This window comes from Carassius gibelio, chromosome A17 (assembly GCF_023724105.1).
Source record: "Carassius gibelio isolate Cgi1373 ecotype wild population from Czech Republic chromosome A17, carGib1.2-hapl.c, whole genome shotgun sequence".
Lineage (NCBI taxonomy): Eukaryota > Metazoa > Chordata > Actinopteri > Cypriniformes > Cyprinidae > Carassius > Carassius gibelio.
In genome coordinates this window covers 22,903,048-22,922,234 of record NC_068387.1, presented here as the reverse complement: position 1 = coordinate 22,922,234, position 19,187 = coordinate 22,903,048, and the positions used below count along the sequence as shown (strand labels likewise).

At 35.7% G+C, this 19,187-nt stretch overlaps 1 protein-coding gene across 1 annotated transcript in view; it reads left to right on the top strand.

The window, feature by feature from the left end:
* The window catches only part of kif26ba (kinesin family member 26Ba), a 130,216-nt gene that overhangs the window by 29,511 nt on the left and 81,518 nt on the right, over nucleotides 1-19,187 (top strand). The window contains exon 4 of the mRNA XM_052620213.1: nucleotides 8,660-8,829. Within this exon, the coding sequence (XP_052476173.1) occupies nucleotides 8,660-8,829 (170 nt within the window). The remainder of the gene's footprint in view (nucleotides 1-8,659; nucleotides 8,830-19,187) is intronic.

Here is a 19,187-nt window from a genome sequence, read left to right as displayed (position 1 = left end):
GAATCAATCTGATTCATTTGTTTGGATAAAAGCTTAGTTATTTTGGTCTACTATGTTTGTGGAGACAGAGGAACCTTGGAAGGCGAGTTCATTTAGTTTCTCCCCTCTCTGTAATGGCATGGTATCTTGATTATATCACTGGAGAACAAACAAATCAGTTCTGGCAGGCAGATGAGTGACATTCAGTCCACTTGAGACCTAATTCCTAGTTATTTTACTCTCACACTGTAGATCCAAGGTTAGTGTATTTCTACCCGCAAGAGTCAACATATCAAATTTGAACAAGCATTTGAATATGGTCCAAATGAGAGATTTTGGTTTAAGAGGGGCAATTTAGTCTCGGCGTATGTTGTCAGTCTTCAGTCTTAATTGGAAAAGAACTTGCAGCAAACTGAATTGAGGCACTCAGGAGTCTATTGAGTAAAGCCTAAGAGAATTAAGTCACAGCAGGTTGATTTGATCTCATCAGAGAGATGTCTTCTCTGGAGTAGCAGTGGCTTATCAGGGAACATCAGCTGGTTTGGAGTATAAAGGAATGTTGAATAGCACAGAATCAGCTGCTCTGCGGAGTTTCAAATCTTATAAAATAAATTCAGCCATACAAATAGTATTGTTACCTTTAACATATAATTATTTGCGATTACAATTTGGCTGTTATTTGGTACAGAAACATAATCACATATTTATTGTCATACATAGACCTTAACTCACTTAATCTTCATATATAAATCCAAAAATCTTGACCAAGTGTTGTTTTACATTTTTCTCAGCCTTGAGGAGATATTTTAGAGTTTTTGATGGTGGATTAAATGAACAATTGTCTTTTATATTGGATCCGCAGACTGGTGGATTGTGTTAGTGTATGTGTTTTTGCGAGAAAATGAGAAATCAAGAACAGGTTGAGATTTTAATGCGGCTAGCAGATGAAAAAGCTAATCTGAAATGTTGACATCATGAGTTAATCAGGAGTTAATTGTTGATTTCAATGCATTTGAAAGTGATAAGGCAATAAGCCATTACATAATATAAAAAAAGTGGTCTTTGTATGCATTTGAGAATGTCCTTGAATGTGACTTGTTGAGTCAGAATCTGTCTGTTTTATAATAACACATATTCAAATCCTCTGAAAGGACATTCAATGTAATTGAACATGAACATCTAAGAATTCAAAGGAATACTTTCAGCAATAAATAAATAAATTAATAAAATTCTGTCATCATTTACTGGGTTTGACTTTATTTAGCTAAATACTGGCTTCAAACTTGACCATGATTCCATATTTGATTTACAAGCTTCTCTTCTGAATAATGATATGCTTTTATCATTTTATTTTTTTATTTTTTTATTATTATTATTTTTATTTATAGTATGGACAATACATCTGTGAAAAAATATATATATATTTATGGCATATATACATTTTTTTTATTATGTTAATATTTATTACAATTTAATATATTCACATTTGTAGAAATAATAGAAAAGTTTAATATTTAACATAACTTTTCTAACAGCAAATAATGACTGAACTTTAATTAAGTATATCTATTTGATCAACTATCTAAGGCTAACATTCTGGCTAAGAATCTGGTCTTGAATGTGTCTTTCAGTCAGAGTGTTTGATTGGGTCCCAAAAGATTCTCATGGTTGAAGTTTTGGTGGGTCTTATCTTGATTGTGCCAGTGGTTATACAGTATGGTTGAACAAGGAAGTCATTTAGGCTGTAGAAGGGGCACACCCTTCACTCTAATCACGTCTTCTTTAAGACACTCATTCTCTCTGGATTGGGTTTTTCAGCTCTATCTTGTTCTGTCTTTTTTTTTCCTCCTTGAGCTAAGCTCTGTATCTCCTTCTCCATCTCAATGAGTCTTTTGTGACTCCTCTGCTTTTCACTTATGTTTACTTTGGCTAAGATCTGTTTTATTTTCTGTATCTCTCCCCCTTTCGCACTCTTTCATTGCCCAGGGGGCTGGTTTTTGTGCACAGGAAGCCGTTAAACTTGTCTTGGAGAGTCACTCCGATGGTGACAATTAGGACTTTGTTATAAAAACAGTTTGTGTGCCACACACAGAGCTCTTACATTACATTTGGACTTTGTCTTATCCCTTATAAAATCTCCTCAAGTAGGGCTCTTTTCTAAAACCCACATCCCTTTCTCTGGAGGAGGAATGTGGCTCCGACCCAACGGACACTTACAGCTTGTGCCCATGTCTACATCACAGGCCCATTTAAAGGCATGATGGGGCAACTTCGGTCATGAATATGTTTTATATAAACTGTTGAATCTGTGTTTATTATTTCAAGAGAAAAGTCCCTCAATTAACTGGTTCCTTGGCTGGGGTTTATGCTACGGGCAGAGAGCATCTGTAAGGCATAGGGGGTCTCATTTGCTCTGTCACGAGCTATTAAATGTATTCATTCAAAGATTCTCTCAACTTCATAGATTGTACACAAAATGAATACAAATTTATAAATTTACAAATTTAAATCAGTTGTGTCAATTGAGGTTGTATTCTACATCTAATGTTGTTTAATTAATGTTTATTGCATTAATTCAGTATCATGTGTGTAACTATGATGGTGTTTAGCATTTGTTTGAATGACACTATGCACATTATATAAAGTATTTCCCTCCTCAGCTTGTGGGATAGCTGCATGTTTGCAATGAGCTTTCATTATGTGAATTTCTGATCACCACCTGTTTTTGGTGGTTGTCAGTGTATTTCATTGGTACAAAAGAGATATTAGTACTTTAATAGGTGGGTATATTACTGTAACAATAAATCAATTAATTAAATTTGGGGTTTATTTATTTATATTTTTTACTGTGAATTTAAGTCTGTAAAACCTAAAATGTTGATACCATACCACAATTATGTTTATGGTAAAGTTCTGTCAACCACAGCTGCCAGTATTTTAGCGTAAGTGTTACTATTTTTTTTTTTTTTTTTACAGTGTAGCAAACATGATGCACAATTGGGGTGTAGAATAAAAATGAATTCAATTTCAAATAAATGTGTAAGTCTTATTTTTAAATAGAAAATTTTAAATGGTCACTTGACAAAGCCTTGTTTGAAAATGTTAAAAAAGTGATTGTTTGATGGATAGACGAATGAATAGACAAATAGAAAGATGGATGGATGGATGATAAATAGAAAGATAGATGGGTGGATGGATGGATGGATGGATGGACAGATGAAGAGTTGAATAGAAAGATGGAGGGATGGATGGATAGAAAAATGTGGATGGATGGATGGGCAGATTGATAGATTAATTGATTGACTGATAGACAGATTAATAAAATGTTGGATGAGTAGAAAGATGGACAATGGATGGAAGGATGGATGAATAGAAAGAGTCAGAAGGATGGATGGATGGACAGATCTACAGATGAATTGATTGACTGATAGACAGATGAATCGATGAATAGAAACCTGGATGGATGGATGGGCAGATAGATTGATTGATGGATAAATAGATGAATAGAAAGATGGATGATGGATAGAAGGATGGATGAATAAAAAGAGTCAGAAGGATGGGTGGATGAATGGATGGATGGGCAGATTTGATTGATGGAAGAATAGATGGATGGATGATAAATAAAAAAATAGATGGTGGATGGATGGATGGACAGATAGATTGATGGACAGATGAATAGTTGAATAGAAAGATGGAGGGATGGATGGATAGAAAGATGATAGATGGATGGATGGGTGGATGGGCAGATAGCTTGATTGATGGGTGAATAGATTAATAGAAAGATTGACAATAGATGGAAGGATGGATGAATAGAAAGAGTCAGAAGGATGGGTGGATGAATGGGCAGATTTGAATGATGGAAGAATATATTAATAGAAAGATGGACGATGAATAGACGCATACAAAGATGGATGGATGATAAATAGAAAGATAGATGGGTGGATGGATGGATGGATGGATGGATGGATGGATGGACGGATGGATACAAAGATGGGTGAGCTGATGGATAGACAAATAGAAAGAGATGGATGGACAGGTGGACGGATGGTCGGTAGGTTGGTCAAAATACATCTTTCGATTGACTGATGAATCAATTAATCAATTAATCAATTAATCAATTAATCAGCTGAGCTGAGTTGAGCTTCTTTGAGTTGCAGTTCAGTAAATTCCTTTTCCTTCATTCAAACTCCTTTTTAGATTCCTGTGGCCATCCAAATTTCCATTTTTCATATTCACACTAACTACTGTACTAAGATACTTGCTGTATTTTTTATACTGTACCTCAGTGAAAAACATGTATCAGTCATTTTTAGCATACTCCACGGTTTTCTTTCTTTCTTCAGCTTATCTCCAGTGTGCTATTCCTATCCAGGACTGTAAGTCAAGTTTTCCATCCCATCTGAATTGAGAAGTGAATGTGAACTGTCACAGACAGATATAGAGAGCGCTCAAGGGATGGTGAAGAATAGTTAACATATCCAGGAGAGGAGTATCCCGGCAGTGCAGTGTGTTCCGGCTTTAATTATGATGAATGAGGAAGTCTCTTCTTGTGGGTGTGCAGAGGGCCGCTGGGGAACAGGGTGGAAAGAAACCTCTTTTTATATCCTTCCATTCCTCTCTTGGGTATTTCTGCTGCATCAGGAAATTTCCATTGTTAGAAATGTTCTCTACCTTCCTCATCCATCACACCTGCACTTGGCCCCCGGTCTCATGCAAACCTGGAGCCATTGTAGTCACACAGCGGGGCCGGCCTGCTGTTGATACACATGAAATGAGACATCCATAAAATTACAAGAACTGGATATTGATTTTACACACGCACAGGAACGTACTGGGCAATCTGTCATCTGTGGTGAAGTTGCTATAATTGTCCTCATAGCATTCTAATATGCTTGAATAAATCACTAGAATGATATTTTTCTGCAATATTGTTTATTCCAAAGTATTTGAAAGTGGAAAAGCAATAAGCCATTACATAACATAGAAAATGTGATCTCAGTATGAATTTGACAATGTCCTTGAATGTGACTTGTTGGATATGAATTTGACTTGAATGTAACTAAACTCTTTTTAGTATTTGCAATTGTATAACATATATGTAGAACCTTTAAGTTCAACTTTGAACCTTTTTGATAGCTAGAAGTTCATTTTTGCACTTAAAGTTTCTTTTTTTGAACTCTAAAGGTTCAAAGGTTCAAAAGAGTATACTAAGACATTATATATCACATTCATCTTCGCAAGAATTACATTTAATAAAATACAGTATCCTCTCTTGATAATCTGCATCTCTTTTTATATTATTTTTTATAATTTAATAGCATATATTTAACATGCATTGTTCCTAAACTGATATGTTTATTATATATATATATATATATATATTTTTTTTTTTATTAATGATTTTGTTTGTTAATTATTAGACAGTTATAAATGTAAAAATGTATAAATGTATAACCTAAATATATGGGATAGCATAAACATATTATTTATGTTCTTATACCTGTATATATAAAAAAAAACCTTTACAGTGAATTATGTGTAAGTGAAGAACTTGGACAGAAGACTTACAATACAGCCAGCTATCTGTTGATCTTCGAATAACCTTTATCTGGCTGATTTCAGCAATGCTAAGACTTTTAATTTAGCTTTACAAAGCCATTTGGACTAGCAAAAGGAGTATGAAGGTCAAAGTCAATGTCAGGCAAGGGATGGATAGGAGGAATTACATTTGGGCAAACAAAGGGCTACTATCAGACAGAGGACAGAGAGGAGAAGTAAGTAAGGGAGGATAATGGATGGAGAGATGATGGTAGGATGGGCGGAGAGGTGCAATCTGTGCAGTTGGCACTGCTGGTATTTAATGCTCCTTCTTTTCATTCCTGCACAACAGATGGCAAATCAGCCGTGGTTCCCAAATGATCTAACTGGCTGTGAGCAGGGCTGAGTCATTTCAATGCTGCCGTGGGGATAGAATTGCCATTTAGCTCATGGAAAATCATTAATTGAAGTTTTTTTTTTCTTAAAGTCCAATGTTTGTAAACTTTTATAGCATTCTTTAGTTGTATTTTTTATTTTTATTTTTGAGAATTAAACATGTTGTTTTTGTAATTCTACTAGAAATAGTTCACCAAAAAATGAAAATTTGCTAAAATACTCACCCTAAGGCCATCCAAAATGTAGATGAGCTTCTTCATCACAACAGATTTGGAGAAATTCAGCATTACATCAGTTGCTCACCAATGGCTCCTCTGCAGTGAATGGGTGCCGTCAGAATGAGAGTCTAAACAGCTGATAAAAACATCACAATAATCCACAAGTAATCCACACCACTGTCCATTGGTTAACATCTTGTGAAGTGAAAAGCGGTGTAAGAAACAAATTTAGCACATTTTTATTTTTGGGTGAACTGTTTCTTTAAGACTTCTAAATGATCTGTTATGATTGATTGTTTCTGAACACTTAATGGGCTTATAAATGTTTTTTGTGGCTTAGTTTCTATAATTGTTCTGGCTTGTCTTAGGGAGCGAGATTTGCGTGAACAGAATAGACAGAATTAAATAATGATTATTATATCATCAGGTCACCGTTTGACAAGTGTTCACCAAATGAGCAGGATTTAGCTTTATGTGGTAGCTTAATCCATTCATTAATAAGGGATAAGAGCTTTTTAATATTTCTCATATTGCCCTCTGTACTAAGCCTTCTAGATTGACCCGTTCTTCACTATGTAGTAGGATAATATTTTTTAGCAATGACCACTGTTATATAAATCTATATTACCGATTATTTGTTGGCAAATGATCAATACTGCGTGTTATTCCCATGACATTTCATTCCATACGTTTAACTCCAACAGTTGTCAAATGTGAATACACCTACTGTAAATCCGGTGCTCAGTCACATGGATGTCTGCCCAGACCAATGCAGCGTTAAGGAACTGAAACGAGTGCAGACGCTGCTAAATATACCTGTCAGTCATGTGCTATCACAGAGTATTTTAAAACAGCTATGCATTTTGCCATCATACCTGCAGCCAGACTGAAATAACACATGCAAGGCTGTGAAGACACCATGAGCCTTTGGCTGTGAACAGCTCAGTTTAGACTCACTTATTCTCTGAGGTGTGAAAGTCACCGTTGGCACTGATTGGCCTGTTTGCTGATGCAGTGCGGCAAAGCATCTTTAATTTGATGAGATATGTTGTGCAGAAACAAATCACAGTTTTTCTTCAACTTCTGCCCACCTTTATGTTCCAGTGGTTCATATATATTACAATTACAATCAAAAATAATGATAATGTAATTTATAATAGAAACCAGACTATTATGTCATGTTTTTATCAAGCTGTGATTGTAATTATGTAACAATTATGTATGTTATATATTGAGGATGCATAGCTGTGAAATTAGCCTTAGCAAAACAAAGGACATATTATTTAAAATGCTTAAAATGTAATTTCAGTTACATTAAAAATGCCGTTTTAATGAGTATGTGTATACATACATACAAATTTACATGTATGTGTGTGTGTGTGTGACCCTGGACCACAAAAGCAGTTTTTCACATTTTTCAAAATTGTGATTTATACTGTACATCACCTGAAAGCTGAATAAATAAGATTTTCATCTATGTATGGTTTGCTAGGATATTTGGCCGAGATACAACTATTTGAATATCTGGAAATGTGAGGGTGCAAAAAAATCTAAATATTGAGAAAATCACCTTTAAAGTTGTCAAAATAAAGTTCTTAGCAATGCACATTATAATCCAAAATTGAATGTTTATATATTTACAGTAGGAAATTTACAAAATATTTTCATGGACAATGATTTTTACTCTAATGATACCCTAATGATTTTTTGGCATAAAAGATAAATCTATAATTTTGACCCATGCAATTTGGCTATTGCTACAAATATACCCAAGCAACTTAAGACATACACACACACACACACACACACACACACACACACACACACACACACACACACACAAACATACACACATACATAGATGACCAAATTGTGTTGTGATGCATGTATGTCCAATGCTGAACATTTTTAGCAACAAATGCACAGATCAGGATTCTCTCACTGTGCATCCAAGCTTATCTGGGTGATACTTGACTATATCTGTGAAGCATTCTGGGTAAACACAAAGAGGGTGGCTGGTTCACTGTACAGCACAGCTCATCCTCCTCAAGAACACACGTGTCCTTATTTGGGGCGAAAAGACAAACCCCGGCCCACAGCAACAGCAGTGCCCTCACCATCTATTTACAGTCGGTGAAGGGGAGGGTGTCAGGATTATTTCCAAATCTTCCCTGAGTAGGTCTGGCTGAATGCTTGTTTAAGAAAGCCAGCCATGCCATGGGCCCTTCATAGCACAATTATCAGGGCTGTTTCTCATGACTCACGTCTAAGCTGAGTTGTTTATCTGAAGGCCTGGCAGAATCTTTGCTGCGTGACCCGGGACGCTTTCCAGAGACGCTGCTGTAGTTCAAACACAAATAGAATGAGTTTTCACCCCTTTTCCCATGCATAACAGGGAAAATGGGAGCCATGGGGGACATAAAACATGAGCTATACTGCATTTGTTTACCTGTAAATAGAGCCATTTGCTCTTGTATAGTTAGCTGTTTTGCAGATTGTTTTTAATACCCATGTTTACTTGCATACAGATCTCTCAGATGGTGTCAGAAGGCAACCGGGAGGGTCTTAATGAAGCCGCGCTCAACCGCTACAACGCTGATCGGCCCAATGCATACAGCAGCCCAGCCGCCCCACCTCCTGCCCCAGTCACCACAGCGCCCTCCAGTGGCACCTCCGCGGCTGCATCCTTCTTTGCCAGGTGAGATTCTGGGTTTTATGTCACTCATTCTCACTATGTCGCAGGTGGGTGATTTATTGAATTTGATCTACTAAAATCGATCCTTCCTAATATAAGAGAGCGCACTCTTAAGAAATGACAGCTTTTATTGAAAAAGCTGCCCTTCTGCAGCATTTTGCAACTTGGACTGAATATCTGATGATATCTGCAGCCAGCATTACAACTCTGTCTGTCATTTCACAGTCATACAGGGGGTGTAAGGAATTCGGGGTCAAACACTGAGAGTGTTGGCACATCCTTTTGAGTTTGATCCTTCATTCGCACTCGCCGTCACAGCTGTCTGTTGCCAACAGGACGATTCTCACACATATGCAAACATACTTGCACAAATGCACAGGCACTTTAATGGTATCGTATGAGATGCTCTGATCACCAGGTGACTTTTTCCCATAGCTGTCTCTCTGTAAAGAATCATCCAATCTATTGTGAATCATTTGCTGTTAAGATTGTGTATACTGTCTTTCGAAACAGGTTTTATGTCATACTGTACTATTGGAAAGATGTCCTCTCCTCTGTCAAGTGATTCGTGCTCTTGTGTATGTCCCCCAGTGGGACTGTGGGAGGGGGGGGGGGGATATAGATCATGGGCTTTTATCAGAGCTGGAGTCGAGGAGGAAAGTGCTGTGAGATAGCGGGAGATGAATGGCTCATGTGAAACCTCAAAACATCTCTAATAAATCAGGCTTTCTACAGCAGCTGGATTTTATGAATTTATTAGAATCAGAGGGCTACAGCTGTGATGGCACTGTGATTTTATCTTCCTCTCCTCCATCTTATTCTTTGTGCCCACTGCTTAGATGACAGGCCAAAATACAAGGTAGGAATCCTGCCTTTCCGTTAGAGCAAAGCAGGGTTTGGGTTTGATATGAAGGTCAATATATGACTTTTTTGAGACAAAGTAAAGAAAATTGAAGGACAAAATTGAAGGAAGCACATGATTGTAAGTTCTGTTGTTAAAAATCATAGTTCAACAATTTGGTTGGAAGTATAGCTCTCGACCTGGTAGTTTCTGGTTATTATGATATATAGTTTAATTTGCTCTTGAGTAACATAAGCAGGCTTACATGCATTAAAATCTATGCCTTTCATTACATATACAAATTTAATTATACTGTATATGCTTTAGTGTAAAGAGAATTAAAACTTTGCATAATTAGCAGAAGTTATTACTCTATTATATGTGCGACACCATTCAAACGATGTTCAACAGTTAATACAGTTTGGGAAATAGCTGTGATTAGCTTAATTTCTCCAACAGTGCCTACACTATGGTGGTCAAGCAGTGAATTACATAGCTGTACAGGAAAAGCAGGACTTTAACAGGTGGACAGCAAGTGAAAGCACCGTGATGCAACACTGAAGAAATATCCAGGCGAAATCCTTTCACGCGCTCTGTCTGAGAACAAACCCTCAGCGTGTTTCTAAACGGAGACTTTAACATGGCTTTGAGGTCTCGCTTATCTTCCTGTCACAATCTCAAACCTCTGCGGTTTGATTCGTTGTCCTCAGGTCAGAGGAAGCAAAACCCTTTCGGAAGTCAAGATAGTGTGAAAGTAGTGCTAACCTCAACTTCAACTTTAGCAGGAGACACATCTCCCTTTGAGATGTCATTCAGCTGAAATAAGATACTAATCTAGCCTACTTAAAAATTCAGACATGGCATTAGTTGATAAGAGAAAAGTGAGCTAGAAGTTGTGTGAGTACAGTAAAAACAAAATAATCTTGGTTTACATTCTTAAAATAAGATGTATTGGGGTAACACTTTACAATCAGGTTCATTAGTTAACATTAGTTACTGTAGTTAACATGTAATACACATGAATAATACTTCTACAGCATTAATTAATCTTAGCTATTGTTAATTTTATAATTTACTAATGCATTAAAGTTGTGCTTGTTAACATTAGTTAATGCACTGTGAATTAACATGAACTAACAATGAACAACTTTATGTTCATTATCAAATAACATTAATAAAGATTAATAAATACTTTAATACATTTACTGTTTATGGTTTGTCCATGTTAGTTAATACATTAACTTTATCTAATGGAAACTTATTGTAAAGTGATGGAGATCAAGTATCAGATTTTTGAGAGATTCCTCCAGCCTCCTGATAGGCTGTTTAAATTACTTCAGTTGTCTGTTGATGATGATGGCTGTTGATTGGATGGTTGTTTTATCCAATTAGCTCACTGACAGGTGCCTGGATACATGAATAATATCCTGCTCAAATGCTAATGTCATTCCATTTATAGTTCTGTTTGTCCATTATTTTGTTTTACCCGTCTATCAAATGTGTCAGTGTACAAAAAGCATTTACAGTAGAAACCATTTGGCAGCACCTCTGAGATGTGGTGGTTTTACATGAGGGATAAACAATCATGATTGATGACATTTTGCCTCATCTGTAGAATGAATTGTTATTCCGCTTGTGTGCTCTTAATCCCTCTGAGGGTACTTATTGTGGATGTATTGCTCAAACACTGTAAATATTTCATTAATATCCAGATCACAGGGAGGTTAAGAGGCTTCCAATGTGATTTACCAGCCTCATATCACCCATTCTGGAGGATGTACTAGATCTGTGCTTCTCAACTGGTGTGCTAGACAAAACAATATTGAATGCAAATAATTATATGCTATAGTTTTAATTATGCATAATTTGAAATATAAATATATATATATATATAAAAATATAAAAAACAATAGCTACTGAAAACACAACAATATTACTAAAACTTGACAAAAAAAAGTCTGTAAAATAAATAAATAAATATATATATATATATATATATATATATATATATATATATATATATATATATATATATATATATATATATGAGAAAAATCTGCTCAGATATGTTACTGTACTAGATCCTAGATTATATAATTTTTAACACATTAAATACTCCTCCCATGCTTCTTGTGTTGCTATTGATTATGCATTTTCCACATGTGTCTGCTGCTCGTTTCTTCTTTCATAGCAGTGAAAGGAGCAGGAGAGAGTGTGCCGTGTGATTTATAACCGTCGTGCCCTCATGTAGCAGACATTGTCAACCATCCTTCGGCAGTAAAGAAGGAAGGTTGTAAATTTCAGCCAAAGGTGCAGGTTTACATGAAAGACAGCCCTCTTTTGTGTTTATATGTGTCTTGGCCTGTTGTTTGACAGGTAAAGACTATCCTGCCAAAGGGTGTGTGCGTGTGTACACCTGGCACACATTTTTCTCTTTGTTTGAAACAGGACAGTGTCACACCCCTTGCACTTTTTCCCTGGCCTCACTCTGTGCTCCTGAAAATTTACAGACGTCGTAACATGCCTTCTTGAGAAAGTGCTGTGCTTTATGGGACAGGTGTCATGACCTGACCATCCGGATGCGTTCAGTTAAAGATGTGGCAGGGCTGTCAAACTCAACTGCACATCTGTAATTTACACGCCGTCTTTCCAGAAACCAAGAAACACATTCTGTTCTTCTTTTGATATGTGCATCAGATTCTCTCTCTCCCTCTCTTTGATTTTCTATCATAATCTATTATACATATCAGTGCTGTATTATATATATATATATATATATATATATAAACATTTATAATTAACATTTACCAAAAAACCTTTGTGTGTCTCTAAGCAACTATTGGTGATTTATTCCTAAATGAATTTGTGTTTGAATGAATCGTTGGGGTGAATGATTTTTTGAATCATTCATCAAGGTTTTGTTGCTGAATGAATCACTTGTTTCAGAGTCTTTCTGTTTTAGAGTCCCGTTTTTAGACTTGTACTCTTATTCACTTACAGCTCGTTTTCTTTTTTTTTCTTTTTTTTTATGAAACTAACACTAGCTTCTCAAATTTTTTTGTATTCTGTTTGTTTTGTTTTTCATTTATTATACAATCAACAAAAGCAAAAAAGGCCTCAACCACTAGCATGCTCTATTCTTTTCCTATTCTATCTTTTTATTTTATTTTATTCATTTATTTTTTGTTTTCTGTTTATTTATTAAATTACTTAAAAAAAACCTTGCCAGGTGTACTGCATTAAGCTAACTGACTGAAACGTGTTATAACATTTGCATATCATTGCTTTTTTGTTGATTTTGATTGCTTCCACTGTCTTCATTTTTAAGTCACTTTGTATAAAAGCGTCTGCTAAATAACTAAATGTAAAATTAAATGAATAGGACATTTTTCATGAATGGATTTACTAAAGCTGTGTTGACTCCATCAGCTCTAGTCTGTGAGTTGCTGCCTGCTGTTGACACACAATGTATAGCTGATTTTACTGCTGCTGCTATCTGCCTGAGTGAGAGACTCTCGCGCAACCATGCCTGACTTTTCAACATCCCTTCCTCTTCTTTCCTCGGCTTCACTCAGGCATGCCACGTTGCTGTGGCTCTCATTTGTTCTGCCAGTACCCCTGATCCCTGGTCTCAGCCAGCACTCAACACTTCCATATGGGCTGCCCACTGCACCATTTTAGGTCAGTGTGTCCTTACTTGGGTGCAGTGGGCAGCCCATATGGAAGTGTTCTTTTAATGTTTTTGTAGCGGAAAAAAGCCTCTCTGTGTTGTGGTTTCTTATCTAGAGCTCTGGTGGTGTCTGCTCTGTATCACAGTCTCCGTGTTTTCTCATACGGATCTTTATCTGTCACTATATTAGTAATCATTCATCCCATTGTTTAAAGTGGGATTACGCAGGGATGTGAACTCTATATTCCAAGATTTGCTTGTGGTATCCCAATTTTTCACACTCCTTAAGAAAGCTCCTGTGCCATAAAGTGACCTGAAGAGCATTCAGAAGTCATGTAGCCTTATCAGCTAGATCTATTTCTAGATCTGGCCCGGCGCACTCAGTTATGGTGTCCCAGGTGTGCTGGCACAGGAATGGGTCTCTCTCATGCAGAAGGTAAATCGACATCTCAGCAATGGCTCAGTTTGAGTACAGGTCTCTCTCTATCCATTTGCTTCTCTTGCTCCCTCACAGCCCTGCTGTAACCCCATCTAAACACCCTCCTAGAGTCTACTGCTGCTGTTTCTGCTGCTGCTGTTTGGTTATTTGTGGTTGGTTAGTTTAAAAAAAATGTCCACCGATTTTACTATATATACATTTGTGATTAATCTAATATTTTTTAGATTATTAAGGGAACAAAACAACATGTGTGTAATTAGTGGAATATCAGGAATATATATATTTTATGTTATCTATCATTTATTTATTTTCTTGCTTGCCTAAAATGCATGTTTAGATATTTTTCATGTCGGTATTTGTTTCATTTATTTCAAAATTATACTTCTGAATTAGATTACAAAGATAAACAATTATTTATTTATGCATTTATTTATTTATTTGTTTGTTTGTATATTTCCTAAGTTTCCCTGTCTGCAAAGCCTGTTTAAAAAAATGTAATGTCAATATTTGCATTTACAAATAAATATGGAATCACATTTTTATTTTCATTTTTATTTCTATTTATGAAATTGGAAAAGAGAAACATTTATCAATTTATTGCCTAAATAAATAAAATAAATGCCTAGATTTCTTTGCCTGGCTAAAATACCATATATTTTTAACCTGTTTTAAATAATAATATTATTTTTAATAGTGTGTGTGTGTGTTATCGAATACACACACACACACACACATGAACAATTTTATTTTAATTATATTTATGAGCTTGCATATTATAGATTACAATTAGAATAGATTACAAAGATGAATATTCAGGCCTTTATTTGTTTATTTACTAAATAAATTACTACATTTGCCTGCCTGCATAAAGTGCCTGCTAAAATTTCCCTTCAGAACAGCCTTATATTTAAAAAAAAAAATTCATTTACTGTTCATTTCTAATAGTCACATTCTCATTTTCCCCCGAAGAAGCAACTTTAATAAGAAACAGATTTCTGCTCCTTTCACTGTGCTACAGATGGTTTGTGTGTGAACGAATGAAGGTGGGGTGCGGGGAACATACCCCAGAGATGATATAATGCGAGTAGCCATGCAGAACCACTGCCACTGCCACTATGTGCAGCGTGTGTCGATTCCTTCATTAACTCTCCCCTGCCTCCATCTCCGGTGAGTTAAAGTGCCACCCCCCTCGACCTGTACCTAGCAGCGATCCACCTCAACAAGCTCCACAAGCAGATTCACCTCAGAAACCCCTTACATCAGCACTGACCCCTCCATCACAGGACTAACCCCCTCCTCTGCAGCCGTCTGTCCCCCCGCATGCTGGAATGATGGATCAAACTGCCGAACCACTGGAGCTGCGGGTGTGAGGAGAGTAAGAGCTTCATTAGTGTCCCTGTAAAGAGCCCAACCTGATTTATTCCATAAATATTCCACCCCGGGGTATGTATTTGGCATGTTTGGCATGTGCATATATATATATATATATATATATATATATATATATATATACAGTACAGACCAAAAGTTTGGACACACCTTCTCATTGAAAGAGTTTTCTTGATTTCCATGACTATGAAAATTGTAGATTCACACTAAAACTGCATAGCAACATGTTAAAAGCATTTAGAACACCTTAACAACCATATAGCAACATCCTGACAATCTCTCAGAACACCCTAGAAACCACAAAACAATAAACTAAAGTAACAACATAGCAATGCCCTGACATCCACTCAGAACACCTTGCAACCACATTTACAGCAACATCCTGGCATTCATCCAGAAGAACACTCTAGCAACCACATAACAACATACTGAAATAACATTCAGAATGCTTTAGGAGTCACATAACAACACTTTGCCACACACGTATTAAAACACTAGCAACCAGCTAAACCCTTAGCAACACCCTAGCAACTGTAGAAACATGTTAAAACATGACTGCATAGCAATGTTAATACACTCTAAACACCCTAGTAACCACATAGTAACAACCAAAAGAAATCCCAAAGAACCTAAACAATTTTGTGTATGTTTTTAGTCATATGTAATGCATGTTCTAATGGAATTATGAATTTTAAAAGCAAGTGAATAAAAACTCACAGGGAATAACAGCCCAGAGTTTGTTATGTATACAGTGATCTGTTTCAAAGCTAGAATTATGATGACGACTCTGAGCTGCAAGCGATGGACTTTATCCCTTTTTCTTTCTAATGTCTCTTTCTCGTTCTCTTTCCATTCATCTGGTTTGACAGGAGGGAGGGGCTGCTTAAAATTCAGAGCAATTAACTCCTGATCCCATCCATTTAGCTCTGAGAGGATGTGAACAATCACTTAAAGAGTGTCACAGAGCAGTGACAAGTGGACGTCAGGCCTTGTAATGACCCCGACATAAATGATAAATGCAGGCTAGGGCGAGAGAGGATTATGAGCTCTTCCTGCTCCATAACCACCAGAGGCATTGCGTTGAACACAGACATCCAACCTAATATTCAATCTAATGGTCATTTGGAGTTTCATTTGGCTGATTTTTAATCTTTTACTGTACATTTAGTCCCAAACTGGAATATGTGTTCGCATTCCCTCAATGCACTACTAAATTTGATGATTTGGTCTTGTATTAGCATTGATTTCGCTATGGAGGACAATTAGGAAATGGTTCTATGATTAAATGATATGATTTGACTCACCAGGCTGGTTAAACGCACGTCAGGACCTTGAGTGATCGTGGTGAGTCACTGTCTAACAAGCTATGGCCAATTGACATGCTTAAGCACAGAGGTTAATAATATAACAGCCCCGGAGTCAGCCATTGATGACAACCGCAATAATTCTGATGATAATTATGGTAATTACCATCAGCATTATCACTCAGAGGCATGAAATTGACCTCTAGAGATCAGTGGAGCTCTGGATGGATTTGAAATAAGAGCCTGCAAGCCCTCTTTCCATTCACTGATCTAATTAAATGTAAATTGAGGGTGAGTCTGCCTACAATTCCCACAATTCCATTTCACTGTTAGTGGCTACTATAGCAGGTTTATTTGCATAAAGGGAGGCACAGCAAAAATCTAGATCTATCTATCTATCTATCTTATACTTTTACTTTTACACTATTATACTTAAATATTAATATATTATTATTTATATATTATATTATTATATAAATCCTGTTATACTTTGAATTTGGTTATCATATCCATCAGATCCGTTGCTGAATTCTTACATTTGTCCTTTAATATCTGAGTCACATGCTTGCCCATCAGTCTGTCTCTTTGTCAGCTGTTAACTAGCATCACCATAGTAACAGCACATTCAGTACTTGTGTGTTCCTCAATCTGCAGTCAGCAGTTAGCCTTCAGGGGGCTCAGCTCACCTCAGCACCACTTGGCTATGTGTTTTATATCTTGTTTGTTGACTAAAAAATGTTCAGATTCCACACACAATAAATCATATACTCTAACATGTCTTGATTTATAATAATAAATATATTATTTAGAATAAATCATATTATAATTCCAGAAATATATATATATATATATATATATATATATAAAATTTAAATGTAAAATGAACATATTAATTATAAATTACATATATGAATAAATATATATTTTATAATAAATATATTATAATGCTAAATTAGCTAATTATGTTTTTTTATTAAATATTATTTTAATAATATTCTGAATATTTATTTATAATATTTATTATTAATTTTTTTATAGATACACAAATAAATTATAATTTACCTACAAAAATAGTTGTGTATAGTACGAGTCGACCAGCATTTTTTAAGAATGTAAACAAGTTGTTACAGCATGTCGTTATACATATTCTTTTATATATTTTTTTTATAATTAAAATATGTGACCCTGTTCAATAATTAGACTGACCAGGCTGTTTCTTAGGCCTTCCAATCCATGGTTTTCCAAATGCTGACTCACAGCATTCTGTTTCAAAGTGCTCTATTTTTGCTTAAGCACTCTCAGCCTCTGTGGTTTGACTGATGATCCAGTGAAGAAGCAGCTTCATCTCTTGAGCTTGACTGTCTGGGAGAACCTTATCTGCAGAAACAGACCCAGAGTCCCATACAGCTCCACAGGTCAGAGTTTCCAGGATTTATATACAGGTCCAGCTCCTCTGGTTATGCTCTATTTTAGCATCTTCATCCTCTTGACAGTTCTTCACATATCTGTAGACTCTTGCTCTCTTATATGAGAGTGGAAAATAATTACAAAATGCAATCACATGCAAGAATCATGCACAGATATGTAAAGTCTCCATGTCTCCATGTCAAAGTCTCCAAAAAAACCTTTAGAAATGAATAACTATGTTTTTCACCAGAATAATGGGTTTATTTTCTGAAAGTAATACAGCAGTAAAGCCAGTGATGAGAGAGCTATAAGAAAAAAAATCACTTGATATTTAAAACTAGGTTTGAAAAATGTCATTTCTCATTGGATTGCTAATGCGGGCTGACTTTAGACCCCAAAATAAATTCTTCTCAGCCCAGTCAATTAATTCATTATGGCTCATTAGTAACTAAAGTAAATAGCTTAATTAGCGTCAACATCAGAGAACCGTGGCATCGTTTGGCAATGGGGTTGTGCAGAAAGCACAAGATAGTGTCAGTCAAGCTTATTAATTGAGTGAGGCTTTTAATTAGAATGCTGGGGCCAGAGTTCTGCTCATTTAAATATGAATAACCACTGCTAGTTCTGTTTGCTACAGTGCTGTGTCATAATTCACATACTATCAGTACTAAACCATAAAGATAAGTATTAGAGCATTCCAAATTTTAATACTCTAGAATATGCTAGTTGTCCAAATGATATGTTTCTTGAGTTCTTGCATTTGTGTATGTTTTACTTGCTAATTTTGCCCAAAATTTTATTATTATTATTATTATTCAATAAAAAGATTAATAAAGGTCTTGCTGACCTCAAACTTTTGAACATTTTATGTGTCAATCTAAATATGTCCATATCGTCAAAAATATACCAAAAAGTATTACATTAATACCCAATGTATTTTCTGTTTGGAAAAGCTGTGATGTTTACATATTTGAAGCATATATGTGAATTATGAGCTGCTAACATACACAAGCTAAAACAGTGCATGATATGGAGGTTTATGATATAAATACAACTTTATGCCATGATATTATGTCCTAATAAATATTGCCACATGTTGAATTTGGTATAGCGTACTTCTCTTAGTATTTTTGTCGTACAAAAATAGTGTGCTAGTATGCTTATTTACACACTTTCCTATTACTAACAAAGTATGCTTAAATGCATAGTACAAGTAAGCAAAGTCCTTAAGTCCCATTTTCCATCCACTAAGACCATGAACCAGTTCTAAATGCTTTAGCTATGTGAGACTCAAATAAGCACAAATAAGCT